This window comes from Podarcis muralis, chromosome 5, assembly GCF_964188315.1.
Source record: "Podarcis muralis chromosome 5, rPodMur119.hap1.1, whole genome shotgun sequence".
In the NCBI taxonomy this organism is placed as follows: domain Eukaryota; kingdom Metazoa; phylum Chordata; class Lepidosauria; order Squamata; family Lacertidae; genus Podarcis; species Podarcis muralis.
In genome coordinates, this window is record NC_135659.1 from 12,978,180 (window position 1) to 12,998,543 (window position 20,364).

The 20,364-nt window shown below is 45.2% G+C and overlaps 1 protein-coding gene across 4 annotated transcripts in view; it reads right to left on the minus strand.

Annotated features, from left to right (window-relative positions):
* Window positions 1–20,364, minus strand: part of RXRG (retinoid X receptor gamma) — an 83,295-nt gene that overhangs the window by 41,233 nt on the left and 21,698 nt on the right. Inside the window, exon 1 of one of the 4 annotated variants that reach the window (XM_077928288.1) lies at window positions 12,421–12,724. The exons of the other annotated variants lie outside the window; for them this stretch is intronic. Within the exon in view, the coding sequence (XP_077784414.1) occupies window positions 12,421–12,469 (49 nt within the window). The 5' untranslated portion in view covers window positions 12,470–12,724. Of the gene's footprint in view, window positions 1–12,420; window positions 12,725–20,364 lie in introns of those variants that run through there. 4 annotated transcript variants of the gene reach the window in all.

Consider the following 20,364-nt stretch of genomic DNA (forward strand, 5'->3'; position numbering starts at 1 on the left):
GGAGGAGACTCTTGAGAGTCCCATGGACTGCAAGAAGATCAAACCATTCTGAAGGAAATCAGCCCTGAGTGCTTACTGGAAGGACAGATCCTGAAGCTGAGACTCCAATACTTTGGCCACCTCATGAGAAGAGAAGACTCTCTGGAAAAGACCCTGATGTTGGGAAAGATGGAGGGCACAAGGAGAAGGGGACGACAGAGGACGAGATGGTTGGATAGTGTTCTCGAAGCTACCAGCATGAGTTTGACCAAACTGCGGGAGGCAGTGGAAGACAGGAGTGCCTGGCGTGCTCTGGTCCATGGGGTCACGAAGTGTCGGACACGACTGAACGACTAAACAACAACAAACACTATGAAGTCTGAGCCTGTGATGGAGGGGCTTACAGCATTGACACCCCAGTATGTTCTTGTTTCTCCCCTAGCCACAGCAGTCTTGGAGCCACAAAGACACCAGTCATGGCTCAGACTCCCTCCAGCTTGCCGAAGTTCACAGACTGCAGCTGTTTTCCTCCAGCTCACAGCATCCCCAATTGCAACCCTAAACTCTCCAATCAGCTTTTTCTCTGCTAAATATCCTAAAGTGGAGTGGGGAGCACAGAGCCTGATGGCCCATTACCTTCCCTTTGCCTTTGATAAATGGCTGGCCTCCCAGGCGATTTCCTGAACACGGGAAGTCGGTTTGGCTGGTATTTTAATGTTTTGCTAAATCCAGTGTCTGGCAGCCTTATTAACACTTCAAGAATTGATTAAATTCTAACACCTATCAGGCCCAGGAATTTAGGGAAATCTGCCACCCACAAACCCTGGCACCCACAACTCGTAACAATAGGTTATGCTATGTTTATGATGTGCTGTGTGTCTTATATGATGAGCAATGAGATATGTTGAACTGCAATTATATGCATGCACAAAGGCTTCACAAGTTCAACACAGAAAAAGCAGCAGAGGAAGGCGCTGAAACAACGGTAAACAGGGAATATGCTATTGTTTCATTTTAATGATTTTTCAATTTTATAACGTTCACTAACTTTACAATCATTTTACCTTTTCAGAACTTGACTTCCTTCCGACCTCTTTCTGCAGTTTCTTAAATTTATTTTTAATATCTTCTGCATATCCAAATGAACTTAATTTGCTCATTTATTCATCTACTTGAAATATATACTCTTATAAAACTGCAGGTTATTACAATAATCCTGCCACTGTTCTTATCTGTTTACAGTTTATCTGTAAATATTCTAGGAACCATTTCCATCCTTTTATAAAAAGTTTGTTATCTTGATTTCTTGTTTTTCTGGCCATTTTTCTTGATTTCTTGTTTTTCTGGCCATTTTTCTGGCCAAGTTTCGCCATTTCTGCATGCGGGAATATACTATTGTTTCAGTTATGTGTGCTGAACAAAACCTTCCTAGAAAAGATGGGTTTTGAGGAAGGATTTGAAGGGGCTAGCATTGTGTGGGTATTTGGGAGGCAGTTCCAAGCATCGGGTGCAACTAAGGGCGGATTCAATTGACAGAAATGAAAGGTGATGCTACTCAGAGTGGCATGTAAGCAGCCATAAGGAAGACAACCATAGCGCTACTCTAAGGATTAACGGAGGTGAGCTTTGGAAACCTTGTTGGAGAAAGGAGCTTCACTTGGCATGTGTTACAAACCTGGACCAGTATCATGGTAGCTAAAGAAAAAAAGGGTGGTGCTGTGGTCTAAACCACTGAGCCTAGGGCTTGCCATTTGGAAGGTCGGTGGTTCGAATCCCTGCGACAGGGTGAGCTCCCGTTGCTCGGTCCCTGCTCCTGCCAACCTGGCAGTTCGAAAGCACGTCAAAGTGCAAGTAGATACCTTCTGGCGGGAAGGTAAATGGCGTTTCCGTGCGCTGGTCTGGTTTTGCCAGAAGGGGCTTAGTCATGCTGGCCACATGACCTAGAAAAACTGTCTGTGGACAAATGCCGGCTCCCTCGGCCAGTAAAGCGAGATAAACACCACAACCTCAGAGTCGTTCATGACTGGACTTAACTTTCAGGGGTCCTTTACCATTTTAAAGGACCCCTGGACAGTTAAGTCCAGTCAAAGGGGGCTATGGGGGGTTGCAGCGCTCATCTAGCTTTCACCAAGGGAGCCGGCGTTTGTCAACAGACAGCTTTCTGGGTCATGTGGCCAGCATGACTAAACCACTTCTAGTGGAACGGGACATCGTGACAGAAACCAGAGTGCATAGAAACATTGTTTACCTTCCCGCCACAGCGGTACCTGTTTATCTACTTGCACTGGTGTGCTTTCGAACTGCTAGGTTGGCAGGAGCTGGGACAGAGCAATGGGAGCTCACTCGGTTGTGGGGATTCGAACCGCCAACCTTCCGATCAGCAAGCCCAAGAGGCTCAGTGATTTAGACCACAGCACCACCGGCATCCCTTTTCATGCTACTACATGAAAGCCTGCACCCAACAGCAAAGTAATCTCTGCGGAGGAAGTGCACCAAGTTTAATGGTGATCAATCAACCCAATGAAAATAGTTGTAGTGGTTGGAAGACACAAGATTTACCCACACTGGAAGAATGGCAGATGAAGTTGATGGACTATATGGAATTGGCGGAAATGACTGGCAGAATCCGAGACCAGGGAGAAGAGTCGGTGGAAGAAGATTGGAAGAAATTTAAAGACTACTTACAGAAATATTGCAAAATTAATGAATGTTAGAATTTCAATCAATGTTGGATTGAAATTAAGTGGTTTCTAGCTGTAATGGTATAAAAGAATATGAAAAAATGGTTTTTTAATAGGTAAGAATTTAATGCTATAATAATTTAAGATTAAAGATCAGGATAAAATAAAGAGGGAAAGGAATTGCTGAACTAATAAATTGAACTGGAATACAAAAAAGGGAGGTATGAGGAAGTTTGGGAAACAAGTAAATGAAAAATAAGCGATGAAAAGATTGAATTGTTTTTAACTATTTTTATTTTGTATTTTGTATTTTTTCTTTTTCATTTTGTAATATTGTAAAAACCTTAATAAAAATTTATTAAAAAAGAAAAAGAAAATAGTTGTAGTAGTCAAGGCAGTGGAAGGTTCAGGTGCTGACCAATTGCCTAGTCAGAATATTTAACTATTACACTTCTCTTGGGAACCATTGTTCCAGGAGTGGGATAGTAATCATCAGTGAAAATTATGTTGGAGCTCACCAACCCCACTTCAAAGACCTATAGTTCTCAAAAGAAAAGAGACTGTAATGTGACTATATTATCACATACGTTCCGTTTAACTGCATGCCTTGCAATGCCAACGTGGTCCTTGCAGTTACTGCAATGTATAGAGAAAGACCTTTCTATTAAATAAGAGTTCTTTGGGAATGTTTGCTTGGCAGATAATGATGTTGTTATCCTGAGAGTGAACAGAAGCCGTCTTCAGAATCCACAGCAGCGGCCCAGAGGAACTGAAATCCAGTCTTTGCAGAAGGCTCCAGCACACATGACATTTAAAAATGGGCTATCACATTCTTAGTACCTGTCAAGTAATGCAACGTGACAGATGAATCCGGTTCCTGGTCCACTGCATCAGCGCAAAAAGAGGGAGAGTATCTCCCACTAAATCCAGATTTGTTGCACTTCCTGTCTTGGGGACAAACTTTTCTCATTTGTTCCTAACAATGCTTTCTAATGGGCTCTAGAGAGGCTTGATCTCAGCACTGTGCTATTGCACACCCTTAATCACAAGTTGCACACAAACATGCACATGCATTCCACTGTATTGACACATGTAATAATATATTTAGCTCAGAGTCAAAGGGTATCACATGGAGATTCCACACATAAAGTGCCGGATTTACATATAAGCTAAAGAAGCTATAGCTTAGGGCCCCACTCTCCTGGGGGGCCCAAAAAATTTTAAAGGAAAAAAACCTGGATGTACATTTCCAAAATATAAGATAAAAAAAACAAATAAAATAAAACCTACATACAACAATAGTGTTTTGTGTTGTGTAGGCTCTTATTTGTTATGTGCAAATGGCTTTAGATATCTGTTAGGTCCATAAATTACCATTTTCAACACAATAAACAATGACAATTTGTTGCTGACAAAGGACAGCTGGACATATAGAGGGCCCCATTACCTTCAGTAGCTTAGGGCCTCATCAAACCTACATCCTGCATATATATGGGGGTAACTGGGTGGCGCTGTGGGTTAAACCACAGAGCCTAGGACTTGCCGATCAGAAGGTCGGCAGTTCGAATCCCCACGACGGGGTGAGCTCCCGTTGCTCAGTCCCTGCTCCTGCCAACCCAGCAGTTCGAAAGCATGTCAAAGTGCAAGTAGATAAATAGGTACCACTCCGGTGGGAAGGTAAACGGCATTTCTGTGTGCTGCTCTGGTTCTCCAGAAGCGGCTTAGTCATGCTGGCCACATGACCCAAAAGCTGTACGCCGGCTCCCTCGACCAATAAAGCGAGATGAGCGCCGCAACCCCAGAGTCAGCCACGACTGGACCTAATGGTCAGGGGTCCCTTTAACTTTACTAAAGGCAATAGACCAGAGGTTGGAATAAAGGAACATACAGGTTGCTGTTTATTTGTTTTTATACACAGGTTGTTATAGAATGAAAAAAGGTTGGTTAAATAAACAGCACCCAAGTCAGGATGGCAGCTTGGCAGTGTGAGATAGGCTGAGCTACTTTCATTCCGGAAGACCATTCAACTTCCGAAACGTTTGAAAACCAAGGCTCAAAGGGCAGCCTGCAAAATCAACTGAGAAAATTGAAAAACACACAGTGGAAGTCGTTCAACGTCCGAGGAACGTTCGGAAATGGAAGCATTTATTCCCGGGTTTTCGGCGTTTGGGTTCCAAAACGTTCGTCAACGGAGACGTTCGAAAACCGAGGTACCACTGTACTTAAATAACTGGCCAATCACATCGGTTCTGCCCCCCCCCCACAAAAGTCCTGCCCCCTCAAACAACATAGCCACTTCCCAAATATGGAGGGGAAAGGGCAATGAAAGATGTAAGATAAGCAAGCAAAACTCAGTTTGTGTAAGGAGAGGAATTTGGTAAACGAGACTAAACTCAGAAAGAGGTAGGAACAAGCAAGGTTGAAGAAGTTAAGAGAAGTGCCAATATCACCTCTCCCTGAGTCTGAGAGTCCAAAGATCATCCTTGGTACAGGTAAAAGGTAAAGGTACCCCTGCCCATATGGGCCAGTCTTGACAGACTCTAGGGTTGTGCGCCCATCTCACTCTATAGGCCGGGGGCCAGCGCTGTCCGCAGACACTTCCGGGTCACGTGGCCAGCGTGACAAGCTGCATCTGGCGAGCCAGCGCAGCACACGGAACGCCGTTTACCTTCCCGCTAGTAAGCGGTCCCTATTTATCTACTTGCACCCAGGGGTGCTTTTGAACTGCTAGGTTGGCAGGCGCTGGGACAGAGCAACGGGAGCGCACCCCGCCGCGGGGATTCGAACCGCCAACCTTTCGATCGGCAAATCCTAGGCGCTGAGGCTTTAACCCACAGCGCCACCCGCGTCCCTCCTTGGTACAAGCTTCCTGGAATTTCCCCACTTAGCTGATTGGCTGTTGCCATTTGGGTTTCGCCTGCAAATCGTCACAACTTGTGAAGGGTATAGCAAAGATATATCATAACTGTGACAATCTATGTTGGAAATGTAAAGAAAAGGAAGGAACCTCTTATCATATGTGGTGGACCTGTCCCAAGGTGAAAGACTTCTGGGGAAAGATTTATAACAAATTGAAAAAAATGTTGAAATATACATTTATAAAGAAACCAGAAGCCTTTCTTCTTGGAATAACAGGTTTGGAAATGCCCAAGAAAGATATTAAATTATTTTTGTATGCCACAACTGCTGCTCGTATTTTGTTAGCTAAAAAGTGGAAAACCCAAGAATTACCAACGATAGAAGAATGGCAGATGAAGATGATGGATTTTTCGGAGCTAGCCGACCTAACCAGAAGAGTCCGCGACCAGAAGGAGGAGGAGTATCAGGAAGAATTGATTAAATTTAATGATTACTTAGTTAAAAATGTTAAATTAAATTAAATGAAAACAGCTTGCAGATACTCAATTGGCTTAGGATTTTATTTATGTTAAGTGATGAATTAATATGTTTAATTTCATAATGTGAAGATCTAAGGATGTTAATGTTTAAGTTAAATTTTATAAGAACTGTGATTTGGAAAACCGTTAAAAGGACATGCAATGAAATTCAACCAAGGGGAAGCGAGGAAGTCACTTAACAATGTTAATAAGTGTAATTTTCAATAAGGCTATGATTTATGTTTGTCTTATGTGTTTGTTTGTTTGTTTGTTTGTTTGTTTGTTTATAATGTTGTGAAAACCAATAAAAATTTTTTTGAAAAAAAACAACTTGTGAAAGGCATTCCATTAAAGGAATCCAGGGACTCAACTTGGTTTGGCCAACCCTGTGAGGGGGTTGTGCCCATGCCTGAGTCCAGGGGAGCATCTGGGGACATAGTCTGTTCCTGAGCTTTTCACCTACCTCAGGTGTTCACCCTTGGCTGACCTATGATGGAGCTCTGGGTCAGCGCTACCTGCAAGGGTGCTAGTCAAACCAGAGCCTATGCAACCACTCACTTTTCTGTAATCAATAAAGTTGTGGCCTAAATTCTGCCAAAAAACGAAACTAAAATTTGAGTCAATTGTGCGTTTATTTAGGGGGAGGTCTCTGGGTCTGAACACGCAAACAGATGAAAACACTAGCAGGATTGCAATAACACTTGTAATGTGGCAAGTCCTATGGAGATAATGGAGTTATATAAAACATGGACTATTGAAAAAGATGTGGAGGGGATGTGGTTGGCTGTGCCTGCCCCTCCAATGCTGCTGCTGCAAGAGTATTCCATTAAAGGAATCTAGGGGCTCGCCATGCTCTTGTCCGAACCCCTGGCAAGGGGCTAGGGCCACGCAAGAGCCCCTGGGAGCATTTGGGGAGAGGTGGGAGCCTGGCACCCAGCTCTATTCTCTCCCCAAAAATGTTTACCCTTGCTGACTTCCGCATGGGTGTGGTTGTCAGTTCTGTTCCTACCTCCAAGTGGGAACAGATAGTTGCTAACCAATGCCTAAGCAACCACTCACATGCTGTAATTCAATAAAGTCGTGGCCAAAATTATGCCAAAAACCAAAACAAAAATGATGTGTGAACCGTGTTTTTATTCAGGGGTGTCTTGGGTGTCCTTGACACGCAAGTGGAGGTTTTGCCAAGTGATGTCCTTATTTTTATCTGCTAAATGTCAGAATCGGAGCTATAAACCCATCTATAAAAGTGTGAAGACTGAGAAAAAGAGTTGGGAGGGAGACACACAAAGGAATATTTGCACATAAGAAGAGGAGGAGCAGGTGATGAAGGCTATCACAGCCTCTCTAAGCATATGTAAAGCTGATAAATGACTCCAGTTTCTCAATTGCCTCAATTTTTATCCAAGCTTCGATGTTTCAACTACACATCACATGCAAGAGTGTGTAAGGAAAGCCCAGTGACCCAATTATTTGCTGCAAAGCAGCGCTGGGAAGGGACAATTTGGAGAGGGAAAGCTAGGGGCAGGGCAATCGCTTAACTCTTCCAGCCCACCACTTCTTTTTCATAACTAGGAAACTACTCGAATCATAACATGCAAATTATACTGACCCGATTTGGGGAACTGAAAAAGCCAGCTCATTCACAGGCTGCCACTGCTTACGCTCTGAAAGCATCCTCCGAGTCCCACATTTCTTTCGGTTTCATTGGGAACGGCGGCGGGTCTTTCTACCGTCCCACAGATGGAATTTGGGCTTCATTTCAGACCTACCCATTGGCTTCAGTTTAGACTGTGGGAAGGCAACCTAAGGGGATGCGGGTGGCGCTGTGGGTTAAACCACAGAGCCTAGGACTTGCCGATCAGAAGGTCAGTGGTTCGAATCCCTGCGACGAGGTGAGCTCCCATTGCTCGGTCCCTGCTCCTGCCACCTAGCAGTTCGAAAGCACGTCAAAGTGCAAGTAGATAAATAGGTACCGCTCCGGCAGGAAGGTAAACAGCATTTTCGTGCACTGCTCTGGTTCGCCAGAAGCGGCTTAGTCATGCTGGCCACATGACCCGGAAGCTGTACGCCGGCTCCCTCGGCCAATAAAGCGAGATGAGCATCGCAACCCCAGAGTTGGTCATGACTGGACCTAATGGGACCTAACTGGGTGCAACCTAACCAGTTTTAGAACCAGCAACTTCTATGTGCTGGCCCTGTTCTTGTGCCTTGAAGGGAAACCTGACACACAGAAATTTAGCAAGCGTAGCTTTTCCTGCCGTTTTAGGCACAGAAAAGCTTTACCTGTTGAATCTCCGCGCGCGCCGGTCTGCTGATAAGAGTACAGGAACAGTACAAAGACACGACAGAGTCGATGGGACTTATTTCCCAGGGTCGACGGCAGCAACTTTTTGCAGCCGAGGGAAGAGCTTGATGAAATCCTGAAGCGTTGCACGAGCTGAACAACAGGGAGCGCGGCCCTTTCTCAATCGCAATGCATGTCCCAGAGTAACATTGTGAGCAAGCAGCCTTGCAAATTGTTTTATTTGCATTTAAGCAGAAGTCCAGCACTTCTGTGCCTCTAACAAACATGCCCACATGTGTAAAAAGAATTAGGGAACGTGCATCTATTGTACCCAGAAGGACAGGGAACAATGGCTGTAGCTCCCACCAGTTGAGGGTCAAACTTGGAGGAAGGTGATGAAAAGAGGAGGGACAGGGCAGGAGGTATAGCTCAGCATACTACCTGCCTCCATGCCAATATAACTGAATGAATGAATGAATGAATGAATGAATGAATGAATGAATGAATGAATGTTTTTTAATGTTTTGATGTTGTATTTTAATCTTGTTTTTTAAGTTGTATTTCAATCAACTTGTTTTTTATTGGTTGTTAGCCACCCTGAGCCTGGTCTTGGCTGGGGAGGGCGGGGTATAAATTGTTGTTGTTGTTGTTGTTGTTGTTGTTGTTGTTGTTGTTCTTGTTGTTGTTGTTGTTGTTGTTGTTACGGCCAAACAGCCAGCAGCTATCTGAAACTACCAGACATTTACTTTCCAAAACTCCCAGTCACCAGAATATTTGAGTGTCAAATGACCCATATTTTAATTTCATTTCTGAAGACATAGTGGCAGGTGGGTTTCACCCAGCCGGAACCAAACATCGCATGCAACTTACCCGCTCTCTTTCAAGCAGGGCACCCATGCATTTCAAAACTGAATGAGAAGCAGGATTTTAGCAAAGGAAGCTTCCTCCTGTCACTGTATTTACATTCCAAGAGGAGTTTTACATGCAGAATTTCCTGTAACTGCTAACATTACAGGAAATCCCGACAAGGAGAAAAAGTTGGCTACTCTATTAGACCAACATTATCCATCACTGGATACACAAATGTATTTTTTTAGTGGTGTGGGGGCACGGAATTACTACTGAACAGTTGCTGGCCCTCTTTTAACTTTTAGCTTATTCTACCTCTTTTAACTTTTAGCCACCCCATGATCAGATTAACCCCCCCCCCCCATTATCACCCCACAGCCAATAATATGGGTGAACTTCAGGATAGAAGATTTCTGCTGAAATCCCTTGCCTGACTCTGCCATCACCTGCAGTACTGATTCCAATAACTCTGGCTTCTCTGTGCCTCGCACAATATCCCCAACTCTTGTTCACTGAGAACATCCATTTAATGAGTATCTTACAGTGTTTTCCCCCTGGAGGTACTCAATGGTAATAATAATAATAATAATAATAATAATAATAATAATAATAATAATAATTTATTACTTACAGTATACCCCGCCCATCTGACTGGGCCTCCCCAGCCACTCTGAATGGCTTCCAACAGGATATTAAAAACACAATAAAACATCAAACATTAAAAACTTCCCTAAAAAAGGCTGCCTTCAGATGTCTTCTTAAAGTCAGATGCAGTGGACACTCGGGTTGCGAATGTGATCCGTGCGGGAGGCACGTTCGCAACCCGCAGCGCCTCGTCTGTGCATGCGCGGGTCACGATTCGGCGCTTCTGCACATGCGCAAAGCGCGATTTAGCGCTTCTGCGCATGCGCGAGTGTCGAAGCCAGGAAGTAACCCATTCCGGTACTTCAAGGTTCGGCGTGGTGCGCAACCCAAAAACACACAACTGGAAGCGTCTGTAATCCGAGGTACTTGTTTATTTCCTTGACTTCTGGTGGAAGGATGTTCCACAGGGCGGGTGCCACTACAGAGAAGGCCCTGTGCCTGGTATGCAGTACCAGCACAGTTTTTTTTTCTGGAAGGAAAACACTGAGTATCTAACATTTTATGAAGCACATGCTCCCCCAAACAGCCATCTGAGGCAGGTCATTAGCATTCTCAGTGGAGACATCATCAGGGCCCCAGGACAGGACGGCGATGAGCCAAAAGTCACCTTCCTAAGCTGCTTAGGGATCCCTTGAAAGGCATTCCTGCCACTGCTCCAGGCCTCTCTGCCCCCTGGTCCCCATAAAACCCAAATGTAAATGCAATGAACGGTATGTGTGACATCACTGTGCTTTGTCGCCTCATTTGTTGACTGGGGGAAACACAAGGCGCAGTGACGCCTTGCCATGCTGTATCCAAGGCAGCGCTAAGTAACACGCTCTGTCGGCGCAAGGATTTCAATTTGTGCAGTCAAACTCTCCCCCTTCTCCCTCTCCCTGCACACCACCTAAATCTGTTCTGGGGTTTCCCACAAACCTCCGGAGTGGATTTTGGGAGTGCACGGGGATGTGAGAGGTGGGAAAGTTCTGTTGCTCGTGCAAGAATCCTTGCATGGACAGAACGAATTGGATACAACCATATGCATGACAGAATGTGTTAGCTGGATATCGCCTAGTAAGTTTGATCACATTTTAAGAGGAAAGAGAGGCAGAGACACATGGCGGAGATGGCTTGGACTACTGCAGTGCACTCTACGTCGGGCTACCTTTGAAGGTGACCCGGAAACTACAACTAATCCAGAACGCGGCAGCTAGACTGGTGACTGGGAGTGGCCGCCAAGACCATATAACACCGGTCTTGAAAGACCTACATTGGCTCCCAGTACGTTTCCGAGCACAATTCAAAGTGTTGGTGCTGACCTTTAAAGCCCTAAACGGCCTCGGTCCAGTATATCTGAAGGAGTGTCTCCACCCCCATCGTTCTACCGAGGTCCAGCACCGAGGGCCTTCTGGCGGTTCCCTCACTGCGAGAAGCCAAGTTACAGGGAACCAGGCAGAGGGCCTTCTCGGCAGTGGTGCCCTCCCTGTGGAACACCCTCCCACCAGATGTCAAAGAGAACAACAACTACCAGACTTTTAGAAGACATCTGAAGGCAGCCCTGTTTAGGGAAGCTTTTAATGTTTGATGTATTACAGTATTTTAACTTTTTTTTGGAAGCCCCCCAGAGTGGCTGGGGAAGCCCAGCCAGATGGGCGGGGTATAAATAAATTATTATTATTATTATTATTATTATTATTATTATTATTATTATTATTATTATGGAAGCCCACATCTCTCCTATTGTCCGAGTAAGCCCAGAGAAAGGAGGCTGGGGAGTATCCAAACACAGGACTTGGATGCTCTCAGTCCAAAAATACTTTGGAGCTTTTCTGTCTCTCTCTCCATATTATATTTAGTGCTCCACTCCACTATGTACTTCCTGTGGCAAGTAGGTCACATACAAATATAGCACCTTTACTTACCTCACTCAATCTAAATGCAACAAATCCATGGTATGCTCTCTTACTTTGCCCAAAGTCTAGTGTCTAGTCCTCAGTAAGGGGATAAATGTGTCTTTAGGCCAGCCAGGCTGCAGGTTTGGCGCTCGCAAGATTACAGGCTGCTCCATTTAACAATAACAGCAACTCTGTACATAGAAGACTAGGCTTTTTGCCCTTCTCTTGCCACATACCAGTTTTCTTTGTGAAGATAAGTTTTTGAGGGCTCCCGTATACAATCTGAGGCAGTACGCTGGTTCACTATTTCCATGAGATGATTGTGGTTCTTGTGGGTGCCCGCCCCCAGTCTGAATTTGTTTAGCACAAAAGAAGCTAAGAGATGGCTTTCATTCACCTGTTTCTGACAAGCAAGTATTTGGTAAAATCGCTGTAAGATGCTGCAACATCACTCTATCACACTGACTATTTGCATAACAAACTCACCATATAAAAGCCATAAGCTCTCATCAAACTTTAAAGAAACCCCACAGAAACACCCCACCCTCTAGGAATGCATTGCTTTCCCCGTTAGAAAGCAGCTTCTGATTTAACAATGCATAAATTTAATTCTCTTCTCTTCTGCTCTCCCCCCCCCCCGCCACTTCTGCATTTTTTCCCCTGTGCCTAGGTTGTTCAATTGCTATTTGCATCCAAAAGCAGAAATCTGAAACCATTCGTGAAATACTTACTCCCAAAGCCTGTGGGAAACTTAATGAAGTGTGGATAATTCCCGTACATCTTTACTCTTCAGTTCATCTCTTCATTGCAATGGCAAAGGGTGCGTCCAAGATCCTTAAAGTGTTCCGTTTTGCTTAGCAAACCTGAAACTCTCTCTGGCGATTCCAGGCAAGCTGCCTCCTCAAGTGGAGAAGAAATCGTGTAGAGAAGCTCTGCTTACCCTGAAGACAGTGGCTGGAAGAATCAGGCAGTTTTCAGCTGCTGTTCCTTTTCCATTCTGTTATGGGCAGGGCTTCTCTCTCTCTGTGTGTGTGTGTGTGTGTGTGTGTTCTCTGCAAACTTGCAGTGTGTTATATTGGTAGCTTAATCCATCAGCGACAAGACCAATCAATGCATCACAGCACTGGTATAGGTCACAAATCAAAAGCTGGGGGAATTAAATGGGGAAGGGGAGGGTGAGGGTATTATTTGAAGTATGTACTAATAAAAAAAAATCAATGCTGTGTGGAGTAATTAATTGAGGGGGCGACATATGGCTACACTTACAGGCAGCTGTTTCTGTGTTGATGTCAGAGAACAACTGTCATACAAAATTGGCAATATTTATCAGTTATGATTAAACCAAACTTTTCTTGATGTTTGATGTATTATAGTATTTTAATATTCTATTGGAAGCCGCCCAGAGTGGCTGGGGAAGCCCAGCCAGATGGGCGGGGTATAAATAATAAATTATTATAATTATAATTATTATTATTATTATTATGCATTGTGTGAGTTCCACCTATGTTAGGGCTGCTGCCTTTATTTTGGCATGTTTTCCATGTCCTTAACACATGCCTGAAAGGCACAAATTGAACAAGAAAAGCCATCTCCATTTTTGGGGAAAGGCAGACATGTTGGAGGTGTTAATATACTGTTCAGGTGTTAAAAGTACAGGAATCCTGTCCAGATTTTTTTTTTAAAAAAAAAGTGAGGATTAAAGTGCTTCTGTGCATTTACATTTAAAAAGTGTTACACGGAAATCTAAAATTTGATAGAATGCAAACAAGGAAAATGGATTTTATTGGCCAGTTGTTCATGTATTTATGTTACTATTCTAAATTGGGCAAAATGGAAATACGGCTCATTTTCATCTAAAGAAAGATATTAGCTGCTAATATTTAGAAATCAGTAAACCTGCTGGCTGATGCATTGTAAATATTTGTAGTACAGTGGTACCTCGGGTTAAGTACTTAATTTGTTCCGGAGGTCCGTTCTTAACCTGAAACTGTTCTTAACCTGAGGTACCACTTTAGCTAATGAGGCCTCCTGCTGCCGCCGCGCCGCTGGAGCACGATTTCTGTTCTCACCCTGAAGCAAAGTTCTTAACCTGAGGTAATATTTCTGGGTTAGCGGAGTCTGTAACCTGAAGCATATGTAACCTGAAGCGTATGTAACCCGAGGTACAACTGTATTAATGATCTATGCTTGAAGTGATTTAAAAACATTTGCATTTAGAAAGTTACTTTCTGCCATGTGGCAGAGATGTACATAACATCAAAGTTCTCAACCAGGAGATCTCTACCTATGCTTTAAACATCTCAGGCACCAGGGCAGAATGTGATGGTTGTCCTTTGATTATCTGGCTCATCCTCTAGGGGAGGCATGTCCAAAGTCCATTCCGGGGGCCTAATCCAGCCCGCCAGTCAGTTTAATCCAGCCCCTGTGGCAGTTTATTTCCTGGGGTAAAATCCTAAAAAAACTTCAACAACTTCAACCCTGAAAAAAGCTCAACAAGTTTGGTCGGCCCTCACGGCCCTTCACTTCATCAAATCTGGCCCTCTTTGAAAAAAAGTTTGGACACCACTGCTCTAGGGCATGGGTCGGCAAACTAAGGCCCAGGGTCCAGATCCGGCCCAATCGCCTTCTAAATCCGGCCTGCAGGCGGTCCGGGAATCAGCATGTTTTTACATGAGTAGAATGTGTTCTTTTATTTAAAATGCATCTCTGGGTTATTTGTGGGGCATAGGAATTCGTTCATTTTATTTTTTCAAAATATAGTCTGGCCCACCACATGGTCTGAGGGCGGTGGAAGTTTGCTGACCCCTGCTCTAGAGCTACGGTTTTGCCCCATGGGAGGCAGGAGAGGACTGGGGGGATAAGGAACTGATGAAATAATGGGTCAAGAAATGTAGGTGCCATACCCTAACCTGTTGCTTCAAAAGCATAACACAAGGATCATTTGTCACGCCAAACTTGTCCTCCATCATCTAAAGGTTACAACAGCAAACAAATATCACTTCAACAAATGATGTCATCTCTCATGCTGTGAAAAAAAGGACTTGCCCAGTTATCCTGCAGGACAAGAGAAACCACCAGCACTCTGTGGTCCCTCCTCTTCCGAGTCAGTTGACCTGACTGCTGCTGAAGACCAGGGCGATCACATGCTTATTCCTTGCAAATGTCCCAGGTGAAAGGACAGAACATAACATCTGCAACTCCTGGCTAGCTCTCCCATTGGCTCCTTCCCTTATCTTCCTCTTAACTTTTTTTTCCTATTAACAATGCTATTGTCTGGTTGGTTGACATCCATCTGTTTTGGGAGACCACGGAAGAGTAACGCCTTCAGGGGTGAAGTCAAATAGTTGGAGAGTTACAAGTGTACAGAACAAGTTAATAACAAGTTTACAGAAATAACTTTCAAATGGTTATATATCAAGCAATATATTCTGGCTAGTAAAGGTAAAGGTAAAGGTACCCCTGCCCGTACCGGCCAGTCTTGACAGACTCTAGGGTTGTGCGCTCATCTCACTCTAGAGGCCGGGAGCCGGCGCCGTCCGCAGACACTTCCGGGTCACATGGCCAGTGTGACATCGCTGCTCTGGCGAGCCTGCACCAGCGCAGCACACGGAACGCCGTTTACCTTCCCGCTATAAAGCGGTACCTATTTATCTACTTGCACTTTAAGCGTGCTTTCGAACTGCTAGGTGTGCAGGAGCTGGCACCGAACGACGGGAGCTCACCCCGCCGCGGGGATTCGAACCGCCGACCATACGATCGGCAAGTCCTAGGCACTGTGGTTTTATCCACAGCGCCACCTGCATCCCTATATTCTGGCTAACATCTAGGCAATTTAGGGACACGGGTGGCGCTGTGGGTTAGACCACTGAGCCTAGGGCTTGCCGATCAGAAGGTCTGTGGTTCAAATCCCCACGACGGGGTGAGCTCCCGTTGCTCGGTCCCTGCTCCTGCCAACCTAGCAGTTCAAAAGCATGTCAAAGTGCAAGTAGATAAATAGGTACCACTCCAGCAGGAAGTTAAACGGCGTTTCTGTGCACTGCTCTGGTTCACCAGAAGTGGCTTAGTCATGCTGGCCACATGACCCGGAAGCTGTACGCCAGCTCCCTTGGCCAGTAAAGCGAGATGAGCGCTGCAACCTCAAAGTCGGCCATGACTGGACCTAATGGTCAGGGGTCCCTTTACCTTTACATTTACTTCATCTCAAGCCCTCCCACAATAAACCCTATTGAGATAAAACCTTTTTTTAAAAAAAAAATAAAACCTAAACATGTCACAAAGACAAATTATTATTAATGATACACTATAACAAACATAAAATAAATAATAACGACATTTAGAAACGTCTAAAAAAGGGGGGAAAGGCACTTCTTTGCCAAAATAAGCAAGAAATTGTCTAATAATCCAAAAATATACTTCTAATTTCAGCTTTAGTAATTTCAACTTGTATGCATTTCTGAGGCCTCCAATAAACTCTGTGAATAATTTCAAACTATATTCATTGCAGTCTTATATCAAGACTTTCATCAGCAGCAGTAATATTTACCTCCATTGATTAGGATGAATGACCTTATTAAAGTCCTTATTCCAAACCTCTATGTTCTTCCCTAGAGATTTCCTGCTACCACCTATCAGAAATTTATAATAATTGAAAGTGGGAGAAGTAGCTTTGAAATGTCCTGAAACAATAGGCGCTGATGGAGTCTCCAAAACTGTGCAGTCCACATTTTGTTATCAGTAGGTCCCTACTGCCACCAGGCCAAGTTCAAAGTTCTTGGATTGATGTGCTAGTCCCTTAACAACTTTGGTGTAGGATAGGATTGCAGATTGTCACAGTTGCTTATCTAGACCTTGTGCAAAGTAGATGTGATTTCCTCCCCACCACAAGAATGAGTTTCAAAGCTTTGCTGGAAACAGTCTTAAAATAGTTGCAAATAAATGTTCCAGAATACAAAGTAGCTCTTAAACAATCAACCAATGCAGTCCAGGCTTCTTTTTAGTCCTTAATACAGTTCAATATTGTTTTCTCTCTCTGGTACCAGACAGAGATCCTAAGCAACTTGCTTGTTAAAGCACTGAGCTGAGCTCAATTGACTGACAAAGGCGCTGAGTTCTCAGCTTTCACCTTCCTGCTGTGAGAGATCCCTCAGGATTCCAGTGACAATGCAAACCTCTCTGCAAAGCGCTTTTTTTAAAAATACAGTGCATTCAAGCATAGCACTTTATGCATATTAAACTTACATCTTTGACTGATTTTATCTTTCCTATCTCTTTTGTAACCTCATTGTAAGCCACTTAGAAACTAAGTTAAGTGTTGAATAAATTGTTGAAATAAGCAAATAATATAAGAAAAACTTGCGAGTAATGTAAATTTTCCTGATATGAGAAAGAACCCCACCTGCCAAAACTTAGAAGTTGCCAAGATAGTGCCGTTATCATTCATATCCTCCAAACATTGTATCCCAAATCAAAGATATATATTTCCAACTAAAGTCTGCATATACGCCATACATTTAAAGCACACCCACTCATACCCAAGAACCCGGAAAGGGTGCTGGGAATTGTAGCTCTGTGGATAAACTACAATTGCCAAGATTCTTTATGGGAGCAGATTGTGCTTTAAAAATAGGGTGCGTCTCACAATTTTCATATAGGATCAAAATTAGGGAAATACCTATATCCCGTTGCTACCTGCGTTCATATGTCCCTTCCAGCATCAATTGTTGGAGCTAAGGGCCCTTTTTCTTTAAAACGATGGCAGGGGCAGGTAGTGCACAGGCTTTGCAAGTGAAAGGTTGCAGGTTCAATCCCTGTTAAAGTCTCTCATTTAAGGTAAAAGGTAAAGGACTCCTGGACGGTTAAGTACAGTCAAAGGTGACTATGGGGAGGTGGCACTCATCTCACTTTTAGGTCAAGTGAGTGGCGTTTGTCCACAGACAGCTTTCCGGGTCATGTGGCCAGCAGGACTAAACCACTTCTGGCACATCAGAAACACCATGACGGAAACCAGAGAGCATGGAAACGCTGTTTACCTTCCCGCCACAGTGGTACCTATTTATCTACTTGCACTGGCGTGCTTTTGAACTGCTAGGTTATCAGGAGCTGGGACGGAGCAACGGGAGCAGGGCTGGATTTAGGTTTGACGAGGCCCTAAGCTACTGAAGGTAATGGGGCCCTTTATATGTCCAGCTGTCCTTTGTCAACAAAAAATTGTCACTGTTTGTTGAGCAAACCAGTGATATTTTAGGGAGTAGGCTAGCAGGCAGGGCCCATTACTTACATCATAGGAGCCTACACAACACAAAACACTGTTGCTGTATGTAGGTTATGTTTTATTTGTTTTTTAGCTTATATTTTGGAAATGTACATCCAGGTGTTTTTTTCCTTTAAATTTATTTGGGGCCTCCAAGAGAGTGGGGCCCTAAGATATAGCTTGTTTAGCTTATATGTAAATCTGGCACTGAATGAGAGCAAACCCCCTTTTGGGGATTCGAACCGCCGACCTTCTGATCGGCAAGCCCAAGAGGCTCAGTGGTTTTATGCTCACCCAGTGAGCATAGCCAATGCTGAACTAGATGGACCAGTGAACATCAGTTTCCTATGGTCATCGTCTTCCCATTTACTTATTTGTGTCAAAACAAATTCTTCATTATAATCTCATAAACCTGGCACAGCCATCCCATCTTCCTTGACTACCAGTTGTAAATTGGCATAAACTATGCTATATCTTGGGATGCGGGTGGTGCTGTGGGTTAAACCACAGAGCCTAGGACTTGCCGATCAGAAGGTTGGCGGTTTGAATCCCCGCAACAGGGTGACCGTTGCTCGGTCCCTGCCATAGGCGCCGACTCCATGGGGCCTGAGGGGGCCCGAGCCCCCTCAAAAATTCGATTGGGGGGCGGAGCCCCCCCAATAATTTAAGAAAATTATTAGTGCGCGAACCTTCGTGTAAAGTCTGGTGGGCCAGCGCTGCGGCCGCGGCGACATCAAAAGGACTGGAGAGTCCCGAGGAGATTGCACGGCGGGGGAGAGAGAGAGGGAGAGAGAGGCAGGAGGTGCACTCGCTCGCCGCGCGCACGCACACGCAAATACAAACACACCGAGGGAGAGGGGAAAGTGTTTTGCAGGAGGAGCTGCTGCCGCCGCCGCCGCTACTACCAGGACGCGCCAGAGGAGCCGCCGGGTGGGAGGGGGAATCCGAACGGAACAGCAACAAGAGAGAGAGAGAGAGAGAGAGAGAGAGAGAAGCAGCAGCGTCTCTGAATGGGCTGGATATTCCTCCTCAGGCGGCGCTGGCTCTGTGGCTCCCGGGGCCTGGGCGGCAGCAAGCAAAGCAAAGGAGCCGCCGACCGAACAGCAGCAGCAGCCGCCTGCCTGCAAGCCTGCCTTCTATACCAAGGTCCAGGTTCTTACCCGGTCTACCTGGAAGAAGGCAGGCAGGCAGGCAGGCATGGGACGTCCACGCACCCTGGCCTGCTGCCTTCCTGCCTGCCTGCGGCCGCCTGGCGCTTCTATACGAAGGTACAGGTTCCTACCCGGTCTACCTGGAGGGAGGCGGGCAGGCACGGGGGTCCTGCTCAAGCAAGGAACCGATGCCTACCCGGCCAACCCGCTGCCTTGAGGCAGGAGCAGCAGCTGCGCGGGGTCTCGCGTTCTCTCAGAGGCTCGCGCTGCTTCTCGCGTTCTCCCTCCCCCAGGACCCTGGTATGGGGCCCCCCAATATTTTTTATAAGTCGGCGCCCCTGGTCCCTGCTCCTGCCAACCTAGCAGTTTGAAAGCACATCAAATTGCAAGTAGATAAATAGGTACCGCCCCAGCGGGAAAGTAAACGGCATTTCCGTGCGCTGCTCTGGTTTGCCAGAAGTGGTTTAGTCATGCTGGCCACATGACCCGGAAGCTGTACGCCGGCTACTTCGGCGAGATGAGCGCCTGAACCCCAGAGTCAGCCACTACTGGACCTAATGGTCAGGGGTCCCTTTACCTATTCTATATCTTACAGTAGTCAGAGAGAGAGAGAGAGAGAGAGAGAGAGAGAGAGAGAGAGAGAGAACAGGAAAAGGAGAGAGAAAATGGTTGAAACCGCTCTTTTGAACTATAAGCATATAGACTCCCCAAAATCATTTCGGCATCAGTAAGGCATTGCTTCATGTGGTTTCTTATGACTATTTTTTTAAAGGACACCTGGTGAGAATTTGGACTTTTTACATTTCACCCTTAATTTAACTGTGTGAGTGCTCTGCAGCATGTGACCCGTGTTCATCCAATTGGGTTTCCAGGTGTTAAGACCATTAGACAAGGACTTTAGTACAGGACCTGAGGGATAGTGTTTGGGCGGGCAGTGAGTGGGTGCAATTTAGACAGGCACGGAGCCTGGAGGAGGTGGAACCAAGAGCACAAGCCGAAGCCCAACAGTATTGCATGATTCGAATGCTCTTTCGGTTCACCTCTTTGGGAGTGTGGTGCTGCAAAGGGGATGGGCTGTCAAGAAAAACAGCTTGCCTCTTGCTGACAAGAGATTTTATTCCTTGACCTGCAGACTCTAAATATGTAGAGTGTCTAACCAAGGTCCTTGCTCACATGCAAGAACTCTGCATGCATATACAGTGGTACCTCGGGTTACATACGCTTCAGGTTACATACGCTTCAGGTTACAGACTCCGCTAACCCAGAAATAGTGC